Source organism: Oryza sativa, chromosome 2 (genome assembly GCF_034140825.1).
Source record: "Oryza sativa Japonica Group chromosome 2, ASM3414082v1".
NCBI lineage: Eukaryota > Viridiplantae > Streptophyta > Magnoliopsida > Poales > Poaceae > Oryza > Oryza sativa.
In genome coordinates, this window is record NC_089036.1 from 12,844,764 (window position 1) to 12,862,802 (window position 18,039).

The 18,039-nt window shown below is 41.7% G+C and overlaps 1 protein-coding gene and 1 non-coding gene across 4 annotated transcripts; both read right to left on the reverse strand.

Moving 5' to 3' along the window:
* Positions 1-208: 208 nt before the first annotated feature.
* Positions 209-8,024, reverse strand: LOC4329167 (pentatricopeptide repeat-containing protein At1g09900). Of its 3 annotated transcripts, none has more exons than XM_015767868.3 (5): positions 6,207-8,024; positions 4,422-4,490; positions 4,102-4,338; positions 3,821-3,965; positions 209-740 (listed from the first exon to the last, which is right to left on the reverse strand). In XM_015767868.3, the coding sequence occupies exon 1, from the start codon at positions 7,890-7,892 to the stop codon at positions 6,264-6,266; it is 1,629 nt and encodes a 542-aa protein (XP_015623354.1). In that variant the 5' UTR covers positions 7,893-8,024; the 3' UTR covers positions 209-740; positions 3,821-3,965; positions 4,102-4,338; positions 4,422-4,490; positions 6,207-6,263. The 3 variants fall into 3 exon arrangements, with proteins under 3 accessions (XP_015623354.1, XP_066164199.1, XP_066164198.1); XM_066308102.1 differs by having other exon boundaries at positions 4,422-4,539; XM_066308101.1 differs by lacking the exon at positions 209-740 and adding an exon at positions 2,522-3,340.
* A 3,955-nt stretch (positions 8,025-11,979) lies between these two features.
* Positions 11,980-12,087, reverse strand: LOC112938067 (small nucleolar RNA R71). The gene has a single exon (XR_003241117.1). It is a non-coding gene; the product is annotated as a small nucleolar RNA R71 (small nucleolar RNA).
* Between the last annotated feature and the right edge of the window lie 5,952 nt (positions 12,088-18,039).

Consider the following 18,039-nt stretch of genomic DNA (forward strand, 5'->3'; position numbering starts at 1 on the left):
TCAACATACAATTCAACTGAACATTGTTGCACTCATGTGCAATCGATGAACTCTTGGAGTAAGAGTATGTTATGTAGCACATCCAGACAAAGATGAATTGGCTGTATAGACTTCACATGTAGTGCTGCAAGTTAAAAGCCAGTTCCTGTTTAACAAAATGTCGATAACATTGATAAACGGCTTTGCTGCCTTGCTTGACGGCTGATGCTACTCTAAATTGGTTTAGCCATTCCATTGACCATGAATCATATCACAAGCTTGTCACAAATGACTAAAATCATGGAACTCAGATTCCAACCCTTTGACCAAAACCATAGAATGCAGACAGAATACTAACTTTTCTTATTGGCAGCCAGAGAATGTCTCTCGTCAAATAGGAACTACTTTTTTTTTTTGCTTTTGGGGCAAAGAACTATTTTTTCTTTCCGAACAAACTAAAGATATGCACATCATTTCATTACTAAGAAGAAGATACACATAGGAGGAGAATCCAGAAACTCCCCACCCTAAACACTTAAAAACAGAAAAACAAGACCACTTGAGCCGCAAGGGCCATAGACCTAGCTCTGTGAAGCTCCGGCTAAGCTCCAAAGTATGCCTTCATTTGTTACTGTTTGCAGCACCACTGACACCCTCAGAATTGAGCTATTGAAAGCTCATTCATGTGTTTCACAATTTCTTGGTTACATAACTAAAGAACTATTGCGTGGTTACATAACCATGAAATAGCAGCAGAACACCTAGCAACATGAAAAAAAAATGTTACTTGGACCCATAAAGAGAGTTAAACACGCAAAACTTACAAACCATGAAAAATATTTGGAAATTTCAAATGTTCATTTAACCCATAGATGTCACTTCAACCGTTCTTAGTTAATAAAAAAAATGAACTCTGGCTAAACAATCAAGGTAAAATCTTAAGCTTGCTCTAAATTGTAACTGATGTAATCTATTAACTATTAAAGTAATAGAAAACGAAGCCTCCACGTTCGCTCTCGTAGCCTAGAAATTCTCATATTAATAATTGGAGAAAAAGAAAAAACTGAGTCCATATATCCATATAGGAATACAATTTAAAAATAACTGAAATCCAGAATTATTTAAAAATAACTGAAATCCGGAATTAAAAATAAGGAATATTGAAAGAGAAGACTAGAGTCCATACCGATATACAATGGAACTAATGGAAATTCGAAATTAAAAAATTAAAAAAATAAAATTAGAGGTTAGAGTAGTCCATATAGAAATACAATTTAGAATCTCTCATGGCCTATAAATTTTCATATTAATTGGAGAAAAGGAAAAAACAAAGCTCATATAGGAATACAATTTAAAAATAGCTGAAATTCGGAATTAAAAATAAGGAATATAAAAAAAAAGACTAGAATCCATAACAGTATACAATAGAACTAATGGAAATTCGGAAATTAAAAATAAGAAAATATATATGCTATTATATGAGGAAAAACATAAGGATGCTAACCGTGCAATTTGCGCGAGCCACCATCTAGTTATATTATTAGGTAACAACCAAAACAATAACTAACCAAAGTAAAAACTGCCAATGCTATGAATAGTAATCAATAGAGTTAGTAACCATGCATAGTAACTTCTGAAACATATAATTTAAGACGTGTTTTACAATGTCTCTACTGGTATACTGGTAGTAAAATCAATTTAGACCATTAATATTTTCTAATATATATATAGACACACACACACACACACTAATGACCCAAACCAATGGTAGTAGAATAATTTGAACTACTGGAAGTAGAACTCATAAATCAACGAGTTGGATCATTTCTTCTGGTAGTAAAATACTACCAGTAGAGACCACCGTAAAGGTATCCATGATTTAAGGATTTATTCATTTTATTACACTTCATTGGAATCCCTACATCCAAAAGTCTAAGACCTATTTCTTTTGTCACCAAGACTAAAAAGTAATTAACTCATTCACCATGTGACAAAACCAATGAACATGCAATCAATAAGTACTAAAATAGCTTCTTGGGTTCCGATTAACAATTTAATTTAGCACGTAGTGATTACAGATAGGCCTTAGCTTTTTGAAAAAAAAAACAAAAAATAAAATAGGTCTTAGACTTTTGGATGGAAGGAGTATTCTACAAATGCTTAAACCTTTTTCTTCATTAAAATTGCGAAAGGTGAAAGGATCCACCCATAGGATGTCTGACAATTCAAGGTACTCATCGTCCAGCAACTATAAATTCTGTAATTGCATCCCCTGCCACCCCCCTACCCTCCCTCACAAGCGCCTCTTGCTCGCTGGTAGCTAAAGTACTTAATACCCCTACAAAATCCATATGATTGACCTACTTCAGTCATTCAGCGTAGGTGTGAACTTCTAATACCTTTTAACCAATTCTGTTAGTAGATCAAAACTCAAAAGAAAACATGTTTTCAAAAGTTCATCTTCGACGTTTCTTTTGATTACACGTCAATCTGCATTCCACTAAAGACTCATGTGTTCTAACAGTGTTCCTTATCACCCCTATTTCCAAGAGCAATGCATGATTATTTTTTCTTCTCGTCACAAAATTTCTTAGGTAATTACTACCTAGAGTACTTACTCGACTTAGATCTACCTCTAAGAGTCTTTCAACTAATCATTGTCTAGAATCAATATAGCAGTATCTATTTTATGCTACTGGCATTTCATGCATATCCTTAACTGTTACAGGTTGTGCTTATATGCACCTTCGCTTAAATTCACCTTGATCCTGCATCACTAGAGGGCAAAGAATACCACATCAGTTGCTCCTGTCCATGTAGGCTGGGTGTGGACTACATTAAAACGGTGCTTCTGAGGGAGCGAACATGGAGGTAGTGTAGGACTGTAGGGCTTAGGGAGGGGTGAGTGTGTTGCTGGCTTGTTCCTGGCCTTGGCCTCAATGGTGCAGACTTTGGCAAAGGAATGGGAAGCACCGAAGGGTAAGAGGGGTGGAGATGGGGAGAGATAGAAGGCTTTGGCTGTGGCGGTTGGGAGGAGGCAGCAGTGACAGTGGCGATGAACAGGAGGAGATGCAGCAGTGAGCCCTCTGCTTCTTCCTATCCATCGCTGGATTCCTTCATTTGCTCCTGTCCTCCTTGCAACCTTCATCCTGCTCCTCTTCCTAGACCTGTTCCTCCTCATCCTATTCCTCTTCACCAGCGGAATAGGCATCTCCACACCACTGCCACTCATATGCGCCTGTGTGTTGCTGAGGGCATGGTCCTCAATTGTAAAATCGTTCATTTTGGTCCCTCAGCTCATTAAAATATGCACATTTCAACTCTGGCCCCAAATTTGGGATGGTTTTCAATGGCTTGGTGTCTGTGGAACCAACATATGTAAAAAGTACCGCATCACCATACCGATCAATAATTTAAAAAAAACAAAAATAAAGAAACTACGAGGATGGCTTTATTTACAAAAACTAAATTTCAGCTCTGAGGACTGGTTCTCATTTGTGTGTGTATGCTCCATTTTCTTCTTTCCCTTTAGAAGTCTATTTTAAGTATGTTAAGCTACTGCATCTGTATTTGCTTAAATAGGCTTCTATTTATAAAGTTACCTCAGTTTTAGTTATTTTCACCTAGTCTTAGTTCTCTAGCTGTACATTCAAGATTTATATGTGAAGAAGTTCAATTGAGATGAAAGTAAATATAGCTAGGATCAAATTGAAGGAAATTATAAGATGCATTATGAATGGATTGCTTAACCATAAAAACTGTGCCCCTCGCTAGATGGGATCCTCATGCAGAAATCTTTGTAGATTTACACTTCAGTTTGAGGGAAGTTCTTGAAACTCACCTGCTGCTGTTATAAATTCCCTCCATGTGTCCTTAGTGCCTTCCTACCTCAGACCTTGCAGCAATCATTGATTTCCAAATGAAAATCCTAAAGGAGGGCAGTAATGCATCTTGCACTCTGTTGAAATCCCAAGCAAGGGAACTCACTGCAAAATTCCAACAGATATCATGAATAAGAGGACCTGCATTTTCGATATACAGCAAAGGCAATGAAAAGAAGCCTAATAAGCAGAACGTAGAGATAGATTAATCAGCATACTTGGTTATGCCTTCAAAACTTACCAGTCTGATATTCCATTGTGTAATGTGCACAAAGTGAACTCCAACGTAAAATGATATACAGCATAAAAGCAGAAGGGCAACACCAATGACAAACCCATAGCCCACACCTGCCTTATGGCCTCTTAACAAACTCCTTTCTTCGCAGGACTTCCACATTTACTTTAATGGATTTCAATTCACTTCTCTTCTACCCAGAACAAATCAATAGTTCCAATTTACCAATAGTATGTGCTTGGTCTGCAAGCACATTACACAAGTTTTCAGTACAACATTGCAAAACCGTTTGATTTCCATGAAAAAAGAACAAAAGGACCATATACCTTGGCTTTTTGCACCACAGATCCATTTTTAAGCAGCTTAAATGATAAAGCCAGTCAAATGCTTCCCGCCTGGCATGTTGAACAAAGAGAATTGCAGTCAGGCAATGATGGAAATCCACTGCTGAAATTGAATATGTATAACTCAGATGACAACTCTCGAGTAAGAAAGTGAATGGTGGTAAAAATTTGACTTTGTCATCATACACCAGCAAGCAAAAATGGCCCATGATGATTTAAGATGAAATAGCAAAGAAAACACTTTATAGTTCATACCAAACACAAAATAATTGGCCTCGAACAATTATAAGATTAAATTGAATTTCATATAAATAGGTTCCATGTCCCAACAGAGGAAACTGTTTTTTTGTTCATGAAGAAACCATATAACAGACCAATCAGAAAAAATAAGTATATGTTTTACAGCCTGTTTAGCAGGGCTCCATCTCTTGGATCCTTGTCCGGTGGAGGCGGAGCTGGAGCCAAACCCAGTGGTACTAGATTCTCAAATTTTTAGAAGCAGGTGGATCTGCCCTAGAAAATACATTGGAAGCATGGAGCTACCTTTTCACAGCTCCACAACTACAGATCCATTTACGATTTGGAGCTCTATCAAACACGCCCTAAGTACACAGCCTAAGGCTTTGCAAAAGAAAGGCTACGGAAAGAATATGATTAAATTGATAATCAATGAAGATTATGTGGTACGGTCAAATTATTTTTAGCCATGAGATTACTTTTTCTTCAAACAGATAGTCTCTTTATAATGAACATATTCCTCTCTATGCTAAATTATCCCCTAATACACATCTTAAGCACTTCAAGAAAGCTTTGATTAGAGATTTTTGGTTCAAAGGATGGAAGTTTGTTAACCAAAATGGCATTGTTACATGATAGGACATCATTTTAGTTTATTATATAGCCTAAGACCGTGCGTTGCAATGGAAAATAAATTGAGTTTCTAGCTTATTAAATCAATTAATAAGCACTTATTTAGTCTAAGTAATACTATGTTTTTTCTTATTGAACAAGTAAGTGATTTTGAAATTTGTGGGGAGCCAATAGTGAAATGAGGGAGGACTTGTTGAAAGGTGGTGTAATAATATAGAATTATAGATTGTTGGGCTCACATGTTAGTGGTAGGGGTGGTGTGGGAATGGACACCACCACTACTAACATTTTAAGTAGTCTAGGTATATACTATATCGACTAGAAGGATTTTTTTTGTGTTAGAAGTTAAAAATAATTAATAAATACAGTACAGCACAGGTGATAATGCTAGTTAATGTTTGATTGTTAAGGTAGGCAACATTGTTGAGAACTCAGAGAGAATATGCAAGTGCATATTGATAGTTGTGTGGAACAAAGACCATTGACGAGCTATCATTTATTATATATACAATAAGTAGGCCATCACAGCTATAGGTTAAGATTTCATATTTTCCAATGCTCCTTTGAACATCTGGAAGAACCAGTTAAGAAACTGAGGACCATGCTTATTCATTTAGTAAAAAGGTCAAATTTCTTACAAGGGGATCTACATATAATTGTTTGCAAAAGGTCATTGAATAGTCATTGACAATTATATAGTACAACAATCATCATGTCACAGTAATAGAATTAGATGGCATGAATAATATACTGATAAAAGTTACGAGAACAAATTGTAAGAGCAGCCAAGAACATATATTGTTATTATTCATCTGGAAGCGTTCAGCAATAAGAATCATGCTTATCAATCTACAAAATTTAATTCTTTGGAAAAAAAAATCAGAGAGATTAAGTTACCTGTTCTCATCTTGCCTACAGTAACCGATATGTTTCCTAGATCCACAAGGCTTCAGTTTACTTCCTTTTCAACATCGCATCCAGAATAAGGTTTAGCTTATAAAAAGTTCTATAGTGACAATAGCCAACCCTACAGAATGTTCTAATTGTAAGGTCAAAAACATGATGATCAGGGACAAAATCTTTTCCATCAAATATGCGATTGATTTCCCATATTTTATCAGCATAAACAAGCCTGTTGAGAAGGACAGTAAGAACATCCATCGATAGCCCACTTGTAAGTGATTTAAGAAAACAAGCAGTAGCTGCATCAAATTTCCTTTCTCTGCATAATCCATCAATTATTATAGTATAGGTGACTTCATCTGGAGCAATATTCTTTTCCTCCATTACTGAAATTAAGCGATTCGCTTCAGTTAACTTTCCATGGTAGTAAAACCAATGAAGGAGTATATTGTATGTCACCACATTTGCAGCAAATCCTAGACTATGGATCAAGCTCTTGGCTAAGGAGGACTTTCCCCCAACACAAAGACTACGAATCAAAATGTTGAACGTCCTTGTGTTTGGCTCGATACCTTTTTTGATCATATCTGTTAATAGCTTCATAATACCCCTCCATTTGCCCATCTCACACAAACTGCTCATTACAGTGTTGTATGCAACAACACCAGCATACCATTTCAACTCTGTGCTCCTCTCTAACAAGTATATAGCATCCAAAAGTCTTGAGGAATGGCAAAGGCAATTCAGAAGAATACTCCAAGTATAAGCTGTGGGTTCCAATCCCTCACCTAACATAACATCCAACAGCTCAAGTGCTTCCTTAGCCTTACCTTTCTTGCAGAGGCCATTCATATATATATTGTACGTGACCGTACTGGGCTTCCAATCTTTGGTACTACTTTCCATTAAAACCTGTTCAACTTCATCAAATTTGTCATCATCACACAAGGCCCTGATTAGAACATTGTATGTGACGACGTTGGGAAGGCAGCCAAGACGTTCCATCTCGGCCATCAGCAGCTTGGCCTCCACGATGCGGCCATCGCGGCAATATGCTTGTACTATGGGCGTGTAAGTCTGCACCATCGGGCGGCAGTTCTTCTCCAGCATCCAGTCAAGCACGCCCCACGCCTCAACGATCTTACCTGCCCGGCACAGGCCCGCGATGAGCGTTGAGTACGTACCAACGTCAGGCTCCACCCCGCTCTTGTGGATAAGCTCCCAAGCAAGGTCAAACTCCGACCGCCTTGCGTGCATCTTGATCAGGATGTTTTGTGACGACGCGTTGGGCGCTACACCCGACGCGAGCATTTCATCGAACGCCTTGAGGGCCTCCCCCTCGCGACCGGCCTCCGCGAGCGCATTGACGAGCGTGTTATAGCACAGCACGTTGGGCGGCGCGCCGCCATCACCACCGTCGGCGGCAGTCCGCTTTAGCTCAGCAAAGACAGCGACCACCTCGTCCAAGTCGCCGGCGAGCGCCAGGGCTTTCATGGCCACGTTGTAGTCTCGCTCCAGCCGCCGCCGCTTCTGCTGCTGCGTAGGCGGGGTGTTCGCCTCCGGTGCGGGAGGAGACGGGAGGTGCTTTCCGTCGTCGGAGTCCTCCGAGGAGGAGCAGGAAGGAGAGGGGAGGGGCAGGAGAGCCGCGGCGGAGGCCGAGGAGGCCATGCGCCCGCGCATCAGGAGGCGAGAGGTGAGGAGGACAGCTATGCGCCCGATGGTCACCGAATGGGGGGGGCGGAGGCCGTGGTGGCGGTGGCGGCGGCGGCGGCGGCGGCCGTAGTGGTTCGCGATTCAAAGTGAGGCAGAAACGGCGGCGGGGAAGAGTGCGTTGGGGTTTTGCTTTGGTCGGCAGCCGCGCGATCTGCCTCGAGAATAGGCCGGTTGGGCTGTACTGTGTAGAAAACGGCCCATTAATCCATTATCCCCTCTCAACTTAGTGTACGATTGCATTGTCGGTACATGAACTTGTCAGGTGAGTATAATCCAATGCACGAACTTGTAAAATACTCGTTTTGATATATGAACTTGTCTAATGTGTACGGAGAAAGGCGAAAAGAACACTACATGGCTAATTTTATTGATTTTATGGCTGATTAGGATACTATGTAAATATATATCTGAGAAGATTGCTATTAGACATACACCTATCCAATAAAAAATAGAATGGAATATAATGATAGTAGGAAAAAGGAAAAATTGGAACCATGCCATTATAATTTTACAAATTTTGAGATATAAGGGTTAGAAATATATGAAATTGAAGGATAAAGTAGAGACCAAATTTATACATATTACATGTCTTATACATACTCACTTCACGTATACACATCACATCTTAATCAACATCAGCTTCATAAAATTAACATTGCCAAATTATTTTGGTCCTCGTTTGCACGAAAAGTACGCGTACTGAAACGAGCACTTTATATGTTTATGTATTAAATTACACCCACCTAACAAGTTTGTTTGTGTACCGCTAATGTAATTTACTCAAAATTTATTTAGACGTCAGCCGTGTGTATAATCTTAATCATTTCACATCACGACCATATATAAACAACTCAGGTTATATGTGATTGGTAATATAATAAGGAACTGCCTACGTGTCATTTGATAGAAAAAGAACCATCATAATCTCGTAAATTTTGAACCTACGATTATATTATGATTCTATCGCTACAATGATTCTACCTTATCCACTTCCTTACCCTAATCGTCCACTTTCACCTCAGACGCTCGATCTCCCCAATACACACCGTGCCACTGCTGCCACCAGTCTTGCAGGGTGCAGGCTGGCCGGAATCAACGTCACTGACTAGGCCCCCTCGGTCAACCTCCCTCCCTCTCCACCTCTCCTCTCCTGTTATATACATGCTGTGATTCAAGAAATTTTCTCTAGATTAGATGCTTTCTCACGAAGATTAAGAAGATCAATAGGATGGCTGACAAGCTAGCAACTTAAGGTAGAGATTAAGAGATATCTTCTTCTATGTTTAATGCTAGAATATCACCTTCTAGACATCTAGTTTATCATAGTTCTCCGTGTAAATGGTGGAGCTATAGCTCCTGGGCTGATCAGGCGGCTCCATCGCTAGCATCTCTATTACTACTATCAATTAGCGAAAATACTTTAAATATATTATCAAATATTCTTTGCCGCGCTTAATGGTGTTACTGAGTTTACCGCTACATCGTGTTATACAGACAAGCTGGATAATTAGTGTCCTATTATCTATGTGCTCTGTTTTTAACTTATCCATATAGTTTCAAAAAATTAAAAACATTGTTAGGAAAATTAGTTTGCATAATGAGCCGCCACGAAGGTGCAGCAACTCTCTCGAGTCTTCTCCAGGCGACTAGAGCGCTACAGTATTGTTTCCCCTCTTTCTAACCCCTCTCCTCCTCCGATTCCGGCGGTTCATCACTTGTGAAGGCTGGAAGAGAGATCAGGCCTCCTTCTTTGCTAGTATAGAGTAGCGTAGGTTGTAGTTTGCGGCAGCCAGGCCGTTCTGTACGTCGAGTTTATCCCGTTTTGTTTCGTTTGTATTATTTTCTTGGTGTTGGAGTCGACGGTGCTGGTGATGGTGGTTGGTGGTGGTGGTGATTGTTGACGGTCGTTAGCGATCAGTTTTGACTGTCAATATTACCGAAATAGAATATTACCGAAATAGAGGAGAACTAGTTATGCTTATAATGCATATACATGTCAGAATAATAATATTCCACCAGTATTAGGTTTACTAACCTTTTGTAGAAAATAATCATAAAGTGAAGGAGAATCGACATCAACTCAGACGATAAATCAATCGGACGATGTCGAGGATCAGACTTATACATGAATGGGCCAAGAACTCAGAATTGACACGATGAATTGGGCCAAAATTCACAAGTCTACGAAAGAGAGCAATGGAGGAGGCCACCTGCCGTTTTTAGGCCAGGATGGGCCGACCCATGGTTCTGCCAAACCCACCCCCCAGCGTCGTTTGATCCAGGTTTCTCCTGAACGGCTGAGATGGCTCCCTAATGACGGTTGGTGGGTATTACCGACCTTTCCAACCGTCACAACCATCATTGGGAGGCCATAAAAGGAGCTCTCATCCTCACTTCACTCACACACCTCAAGCAAGAGCTCTCTCATATTCTTTCAAGTTAGTTTAGTATTCTTAAGCTAGTGGAATAGGAATAGAGTAGAAATCGGGAGTCCGGAAACCTTCGGAAGAGTTTGGGTATGGCTCTAGCTTTCCTTTTCTCTTTTGTAAGCTTTGTACTTTATTTAGAATACTCTTCTATATACATTTATGGTATTGAAATACTTCCCGAGTATATGAATACCTACTTTACATTATGTTCATGTTATACTGAATATACTGCTAGCTTATCTGGGAGATGCTTTGGTGCGGGTATAATGTTTGCATATGCAATTACTCTATGTCATGACGATGATATTAGAGTAGTATCTGGTAGTTTAGGCATGGTGTCTAGATAACGGGATATCATTATTTAGGGTTATATGCTGCGGATGAGAGGTGGGCCGCTGTTGGTAACAACTCAGTACGGGTATTCCTCCGCGCGTGTATATAGTCCTAAGTTAATTTCCTGGGGAGGGTACTCCTTCGTATTTAGCCCCGGTTGTATGGTTATAACGGGCTGTCGTAAGGAACTCGGTAGTCAGGGGTGGCTTCTCGAAGTACCAGGAGGGCATCGAATAGAGGGTATTAGCTAGTATTTCAGATGACTAGAATGTATGTATACTAGAAGTATAGGAATAGATTATCTTTCTCTTTTCTTTCCACTTAGCTTAGATAATTTAGTATGAGAATGAGTAGCTCAACTACTTGTATGTCACTCTACCCTTCGATTATCTTTAACCAGTTCTTAGACTATGATTATCACAAGTAATATATAAATTATTAGTCAAGTTCTCTCTACATGATGTTCCCACGGGATAAAATAAATATGATACCCTTGGAATACTCTCGGGTGAAATGCTACAATGGTATATCCGTGCGCTTGCAGATGAACTCTATAACCATAATATACCAACAAGCATTGCGGGTGAAATTCTACGTCATTGCTGGGAATTATATTTCTAGTAATGTCGTTAAGAAATACCAACAAGCATTTCTAGCGCCATTGCCGGGGAAGATTCATAATAGAGATTACCTGAACTAATACATTATATTTACCTCTGTATAATCATTGCACTTTGCAGGCTAACCTTGGTTGTTTTCACTTTTGTTGTGAAAACAGGGTAGTGCATGACTGGTTTCAACTTGCCGGAAAATTTTAAGGAAAATCCAGAAGCTTTCTTCCGGAGCGTCAGTCCGCGAGTCGTCGCTCCTTAGAAAACTCTACAGACAAAGAAACCAGCCGTACCAGTGCCACCGACTTTCAAGACTATGGCTGACAAGACACTCCGCGAGTTCGCTGCTCCCTCTGTTGACAATGTGGCCATTGGGCCGCAAATCAACATGGGAGACGTGGATTTCGGCTTGAAGTCCAGCCTCATCACGATGGCGCAGGCTAGCCCGTTCAGCGGCAAGCCTAACGAGGATCCAACGCTCATATGCAGCAGTTCCTGGAGATCTATAGCACGTACACCATAGAGGGTGTCAGTCCAGACGCCGTTAGGCTAAGGCTGTTTCTGTTTTCCCTTCTCGGGAAAGTGAAGCAGTGGTTCTACGCTAACCGTGCTGCTGTCAACACCTGGGACAAGTGCTCTACGGCATTCCTCTCGAAGTTCTTCCCGTTGGGCAAAACTAATGCCCTTTCGTTGAAGGATTTCCAGTTTCCAGCAGACAAGGGACGAGTCCATTCCTGAAGCATGGGAACGACTTCAGGAGTATGTAGCCGCCCGTCCTCATCATGGGATGGACGACTGGCTAATCCTGTAGAACTCCTACAATGGACTCACTCCCATGTCCCGCGATCACTGGCCGCGGCGGCTGGAGGAGCATTCTTCTCTAAGACGGTTCGAGGAGCTGTTGATCTAATAGAGAAGATGGTCTCCAATATGGGTTGGAGCGAGGAACGACTCCAGACCCGTCAGCGAGGTATGCACACCGTCAAGGAGACGGAATTACTCACTGCCAAACTAGACCTCCTCATGAAACACCTGGACGACCACGACAAACGGCCTCAAGGCACCGTCAAGGCCTTGGACTCACATGTCACGTGTGAGGTCTGCGGCGGCACGGGACATTCTGGGAATAACTGCCCGGAAATCCATGAGGAGGCGAAGTACATGGGCAACAATAACAACGGGTACCGTCCACAAGGAGGTCAGGGGTGGAACGAGCCACGCCCGTATTATCAAGGAGGTAATAATAATGGTAACTTTTCTAACCAGCCCTCCTTGAAGGATCTTGTTTTTTGCACAAGCTAAGACCACTGATGCCTTAAGCAAAAAGCTAGCTGCCAATGACAAGGTCCTAGTGAATATTAATGTTAAGCTATATGGCTTCACTTTTGCTTTTCAAAACCAGCTGAGCTTCAATAAAATGATAGAATCCCAGCTAGCTCAATTGGCTTCATTAGTCCCTGCAAATGAATCGGGGAGGATTCCGGGGCAACCCGACTCCTCCGTTGAAAATGTCAAGGCGATCACGACGAGGTGAGGTATGTCCACTCGTGATCCGCCATATCCTAACCATGTAGGAACCAATGGGATAGCCAAGGAAGTGCCATCCAATGACTCAGCTGACAAGGAGATTCAGCCAGAGAAAGCCGTGCCGCAGGAGTATTGTGACACACGATTGCTGCCGTTTCCTCAACGAAGTAGGAAACCGTCAGTGGACGAGCAATTCGCTCATTTTGTTGAAGTAATCCAGAAGATCCACATCAACGTGCCATTGTTGGATGCTATGCAAGTGCCAACATATGCCCGCTACCTTAAGGATATACTCAACAACAAGAGACTGCTCCCAACAACGGAGGTGGTTAAGCTGACGGAGCAATGCAGCAACGTCATACTCCACAAGCTCTCGGAAAAGAAGAAGGATCCGGGGTGTCCTACGATCACCTACTCGATCGGGGCATAGCAGTTCGGCCAAGCTTTATATGATCTTGGAGCAAGTGTCAGCGTCATGCCAAAGGACGTCTTTGACAAGCTCAACTTCACGGTGTTGGCACCAACACCGATGCGCCTACAACTGGCTGACTCGTCAGTCCGTTACCCGGTGCGGATAGCGGAGGATGTGCCGGTCAAGATACGGGATTTCTTCATCCCTGTTGACTTCGTAGTGCTGGACATGGACACGGGAAAGGAAACAGCACTTATCTTGGGGCGCCCGTTCCTTAGCACCGCACGAGCCAACATTGACGTGGGAACGGGAAGTATCCGTTTCCATATCAATGGGAAGGAGGAAAAGTTTTATTTTCAGCTAAGGACCGAACAATTCTCCATGGTCAGAATAAAGTACAGGCCAAACCCGCAAAATATTCAAGTGGTCGAAGTGGAGCCACCCAAGACGGACAGCCTCGTAAAGTTCATGCAGAATTTCCTGGAGAAGGAAACAACAATGCCCAGGAACCGTTATTGGAAGACGCCGGTAAAAGCCAGCACACCGGCCAAGAAGCTAGAACAATCGGCTCAGAGGAAGCTGTCTTTCGCACCAAAACCAAATAAGGTGTGGAAGGAAAAGCTAAAGACATCTACTCCATTACCTCTGGAGAAGGGTGGGAAATCCACGAACTGAACTGCAAGGAGGTACGGTCTTGCACATCGGACTTCAAATGACACGACCTTCGCCAACAGGTAAATTGGTATGTATCCGCACATTTGTTTTCAACAATTTAAATTTTTGCATCATCACATGTTTGAATTTCAAAATTGCATTTAGAATTTTAGAATTTTGAGGAAATTTTCCAAATGAATTTTTCAGAGCAAACCAATACAAAATTTTCAATGAAAATTCGTTATGCCACGACCACACTGACCGTTGGAACCCAATGGCCGAAAGTGGGGCCGGTTGGGCCCACCAGGGTTCGTTTGGCCGAACCGGCCAAGCAACGGTCGGGTTCGGCTGAACCGGCCAAGCAACGGTCGGCTGCCTCCCTTTTTGAGGTAACGGCTAGTGGGCCCCACAGGTCAGTTTTGACCGTTGTGGGTGCACTACTTAAGCCAACCGGCCAGGAGAGGGAAATCCACCCAATTTCAACACATTTTCATTCATTCTCCAAAGTTTGCTCTCAAATTCATTCAAACTTTGATAGTTTCCCTCAAATTCAAATACTTAGTTGCATATATACAAGTTACTTTGGTGAAACTAACTGGTAGGTGAAACTTTTGCTATTCTAACCCCCGCCGAGTTAGTCCGTTCTTGCTCCATTGTGTATAATGACACTACTTCAGAAACGGTTTTTCTGTACGAGGGGGCGTTTAGTTCCATGCGGGCGAGTTGTGTCGGCGCCTGGAAAAATCGCCCCCCCCGGGGCAGGTCGACGAGCCGCATGTGAAGATGCATTATCGCATGCGACTGCTTAAGACAGCCGCATGCGATAATAGGCCTATTTTCTCTCTCCTAAAGCAAGCAACAATTAGGGGGGGAGGTTTTCAACTCGAAATTTTTGCTTGAACTCTATACGAAAGGTGAAGAACTCTCTCTCCTCCTTCATTTGGCTTCATTTTTGTTATATTTCATTGGTGGAAAGTGGAGTTTTTTTTAATATTTTGACAAGGTTTGTTCTAGCTAGTTTTTGCAAAATCTAGCTTCAAAATATTTTTTTTGATGGGCAAATTTTGCATGTAATCACTTGTACATACTACTTGCATTATTGTTGTAATTTTTTTGGAGGGACAAATGCATTTAAACTTTTGTATGAAATACCTGCGGTCTATTTTTTTATCTGTAACTTTTTTGTTTTTATATAAATAGATGGATCGGTCGTCATGGATGTATGAGATGCGGAGAATGCAGCCGGTATTTATTAAGGAAGCATCTAAATTTATTGATCAGGCTAAGGCGCATGCTTTGAGGGAGAATATGACAAAGATCTTTTGTCCGTGCCGTCATTGCAAGAATCAGAAATTGTTGGTAGATCCTGATGAAATATTGGGTCACATAATGGAGTACGGATTCACCGCCAACTACAAGGTTTGGACCTATCACGGGGAATTCGCCGATCCCGAAGATGACAATGAAGAGTTAAGTTTCGAGATGAATAAGGCAGAGAATTTTATAATCGAAGACATGTCCCGTGAAAGAATGGATGTTGATGTTTCCACCGATAGTGATGATTTCGAGGGTGGTTTTGATTTAGACGATATGCTACGCCATGTTGAACCAAAGGTGCTAGCGGGCAGGTCACGAGGATTGGAGAATTGGCAGGCATTAGAGAAGGCATCGAAGGATCTTCTTTACGATGAAACGAAGGGATGTGATAAGGATTTCACAGTCTTGCGTTCAGTGCTTGAACTTCTGAGATTGAAGACTAAACATGGATGGTTGGACACAAGTTTTAATGATCTGATGAGTTTGTTGCTTGTGTTGCTTCCTAAGCCTAACTTTGTACCATCAAACACGTATCAAGCGAAGAAACTCATATGTCCTTTATCTCTTGGTGTAGAAAAGATTCATGCTTGTAAGAATCACTGCATATTATACCGTAAAGAATATGCAAACTTGGAAAGTTGCCCAATGTGTGGCACAAGTCGGTATAAAATGGGGAATGGGCCCATAGATTCAGAGTGTACCGATCCAGATTCTGATAAGGGTAAGCGCGGAAAGATTCCCTCAATGGTGATGTGGTACCTACCAATTAAGGACCGCCAGAAGCGTCTGTACTCAAACCCGACTGATGCTGAGTTGATGAGATGGCATCAAGAGAGCCGGAAGATAGATGGTATGATTCGACATCCTGCCGACGCTCGCCAGTGGAAGAAATTTGATGCAAAACACCCAGAATTTGCTAAGGATCCCAGGAATGTAAGGTTTGCGTTGAGCATTGACGGAATGAACTCGTTTGGTGACTTAAGCAACTCGCACAACACATGGCCAGTCCTTCTCACAATGTATAATCTTCCAACATGGATATGCCAGAAACGAAAGTACATTCTTCTCACTATCCTCATACAAGGTCCAAACCAACCTGGAATCGACATAGATATTTTCCTTGAGCCTTTGATGGAGGACATGGAGGAGCTTTCGAAAGAGGGGTTACGACTATGGGATGAGTTTAAGCGGGAGCACTTCAATCTAGGTGTGATCATATTCGTTACCATCAATGACCTACCTGTGAACTTTTCATTATCTGGGTAGATTAAAGGGAAGACTGGATGTCTGATATGTTTGGAGAAAACTTCGTACAAATACCTGACATCGTCTTTGAAGACAGTGTACATGCGGCATCGACGGTTCCTACCACAAAGACACAGGTACCGTAAGATGGCTAGATTGTTCGATAATATAGTGGAGAATGACACTGCCCCAGAAGCACGAAGTGGTACATACGTGTATGAGATAACAAAGAAGATTAAGGTTGTATATGGAAAGGGAAAGAAGAAGACAGTAAAGAGGAAGAAAGCTGATGGTGACAAAGATACTGCATTGCCTTTCAAGAAGCACTCAATTTTCTTCAGATACTTAGATTATTGGAAGGACCTAGAGATTCGACATGCAATTGATGTTATGCACCTCGAGAAGAACGTGTTTGATAGCACCATTGGCACATTGCTGGACATCCCGAGTAAGACGAAGGATGGATTGAAGTCACATAACGACCTTGTAGATTTGGCCATACGGCATGACCTTCTCCCAGTAGTGCTTCCAAATGGGAAGACCGAGATTCCTCCTGCTTGTTACTCATTGACACTTGAAGAGAAAAAAGCCTTCTGTAAATGTTTGCAAGGGGTTAGAGTGCCTACTGGTTTCGCATCAAACATCAGGAAGCTAGTATCAATGAAGGATTTGACCATTTCTGGATACAATGCGCATGACTGCCATAGGTTGCTAATGGTATTCCTACCAATTGCTATAAGGGCAGTCAAACCAGTCCATACCAAGGTGGTTATAACAAAGTTGTGCTACTTTTTCAATCGAATTTCGCAGAAGGTATTTGATCCTCTGGAATTAGGTCTCCTTCAGACATTTGCTGTCGATACCATATGACAGCTTGAGATGTATTTCCCACCATCATATTTAGATATGATGGAGCATTTGATCATTCACATCGTCCCTCAGATTATTGAACTTAGTCCCTTATACTTATATCAGATGTGGGCCTTTGAGCGTTACATGTCGATCCTCAAAGGCTATGTACTCAATCGCGCTCACCCCGAAGGATCAATGATAGAGGGATACACAACTGAAGAGGCGGTCGAGTGTTGTATGGATTACATAAAGGATGCTAATGCCATTGGGATTCCTGTTCATCGACACGAATGGAGATTGTCTGGAAGGGGTACGGTTGGTAGGAAGCAGTTCTTCGATAATGAGTACAAAATGGTGTCCGCGGCACACAACAATGTTCTTCAACAGCTCGCTATCGATGAGCCATTCATTGAGCGACACCTTGAAGAAATGAAAGCATGCTTCCCAGGGTGATCCAATGATTGGGTATCAAGAGAGCACAAGCGTCGCTTTCCTCTGTGGTTCAAAGATCTAAACCTGCCAGTTGGTGATTCTGTGGAGGAACTTACTTTACAAAGACTGGCATGTGGGCCTTCAAGTATTGTCAATTCATGGCAAGGTTATGACATCAATGGATTTACCTTGTATACGACTACGAAGGACATGAGAAGCACCGCACAAAACAGTGGGATCCGTGTCAAAGCGATTGACACGACTGGTGAAAAGAAGTCGTATTACAGGACCATATAGGAAAT

Excerpts from the sequence above, each read along its gene's own strand:
- LOC4329167 (XM_015767868.3), bottom strand. The coding sequence starts at position 7,892 with ATGCGCGGGCGCATGGCCTCCTCGGCCTCCGCCGCGGCTCTCCTGCCC.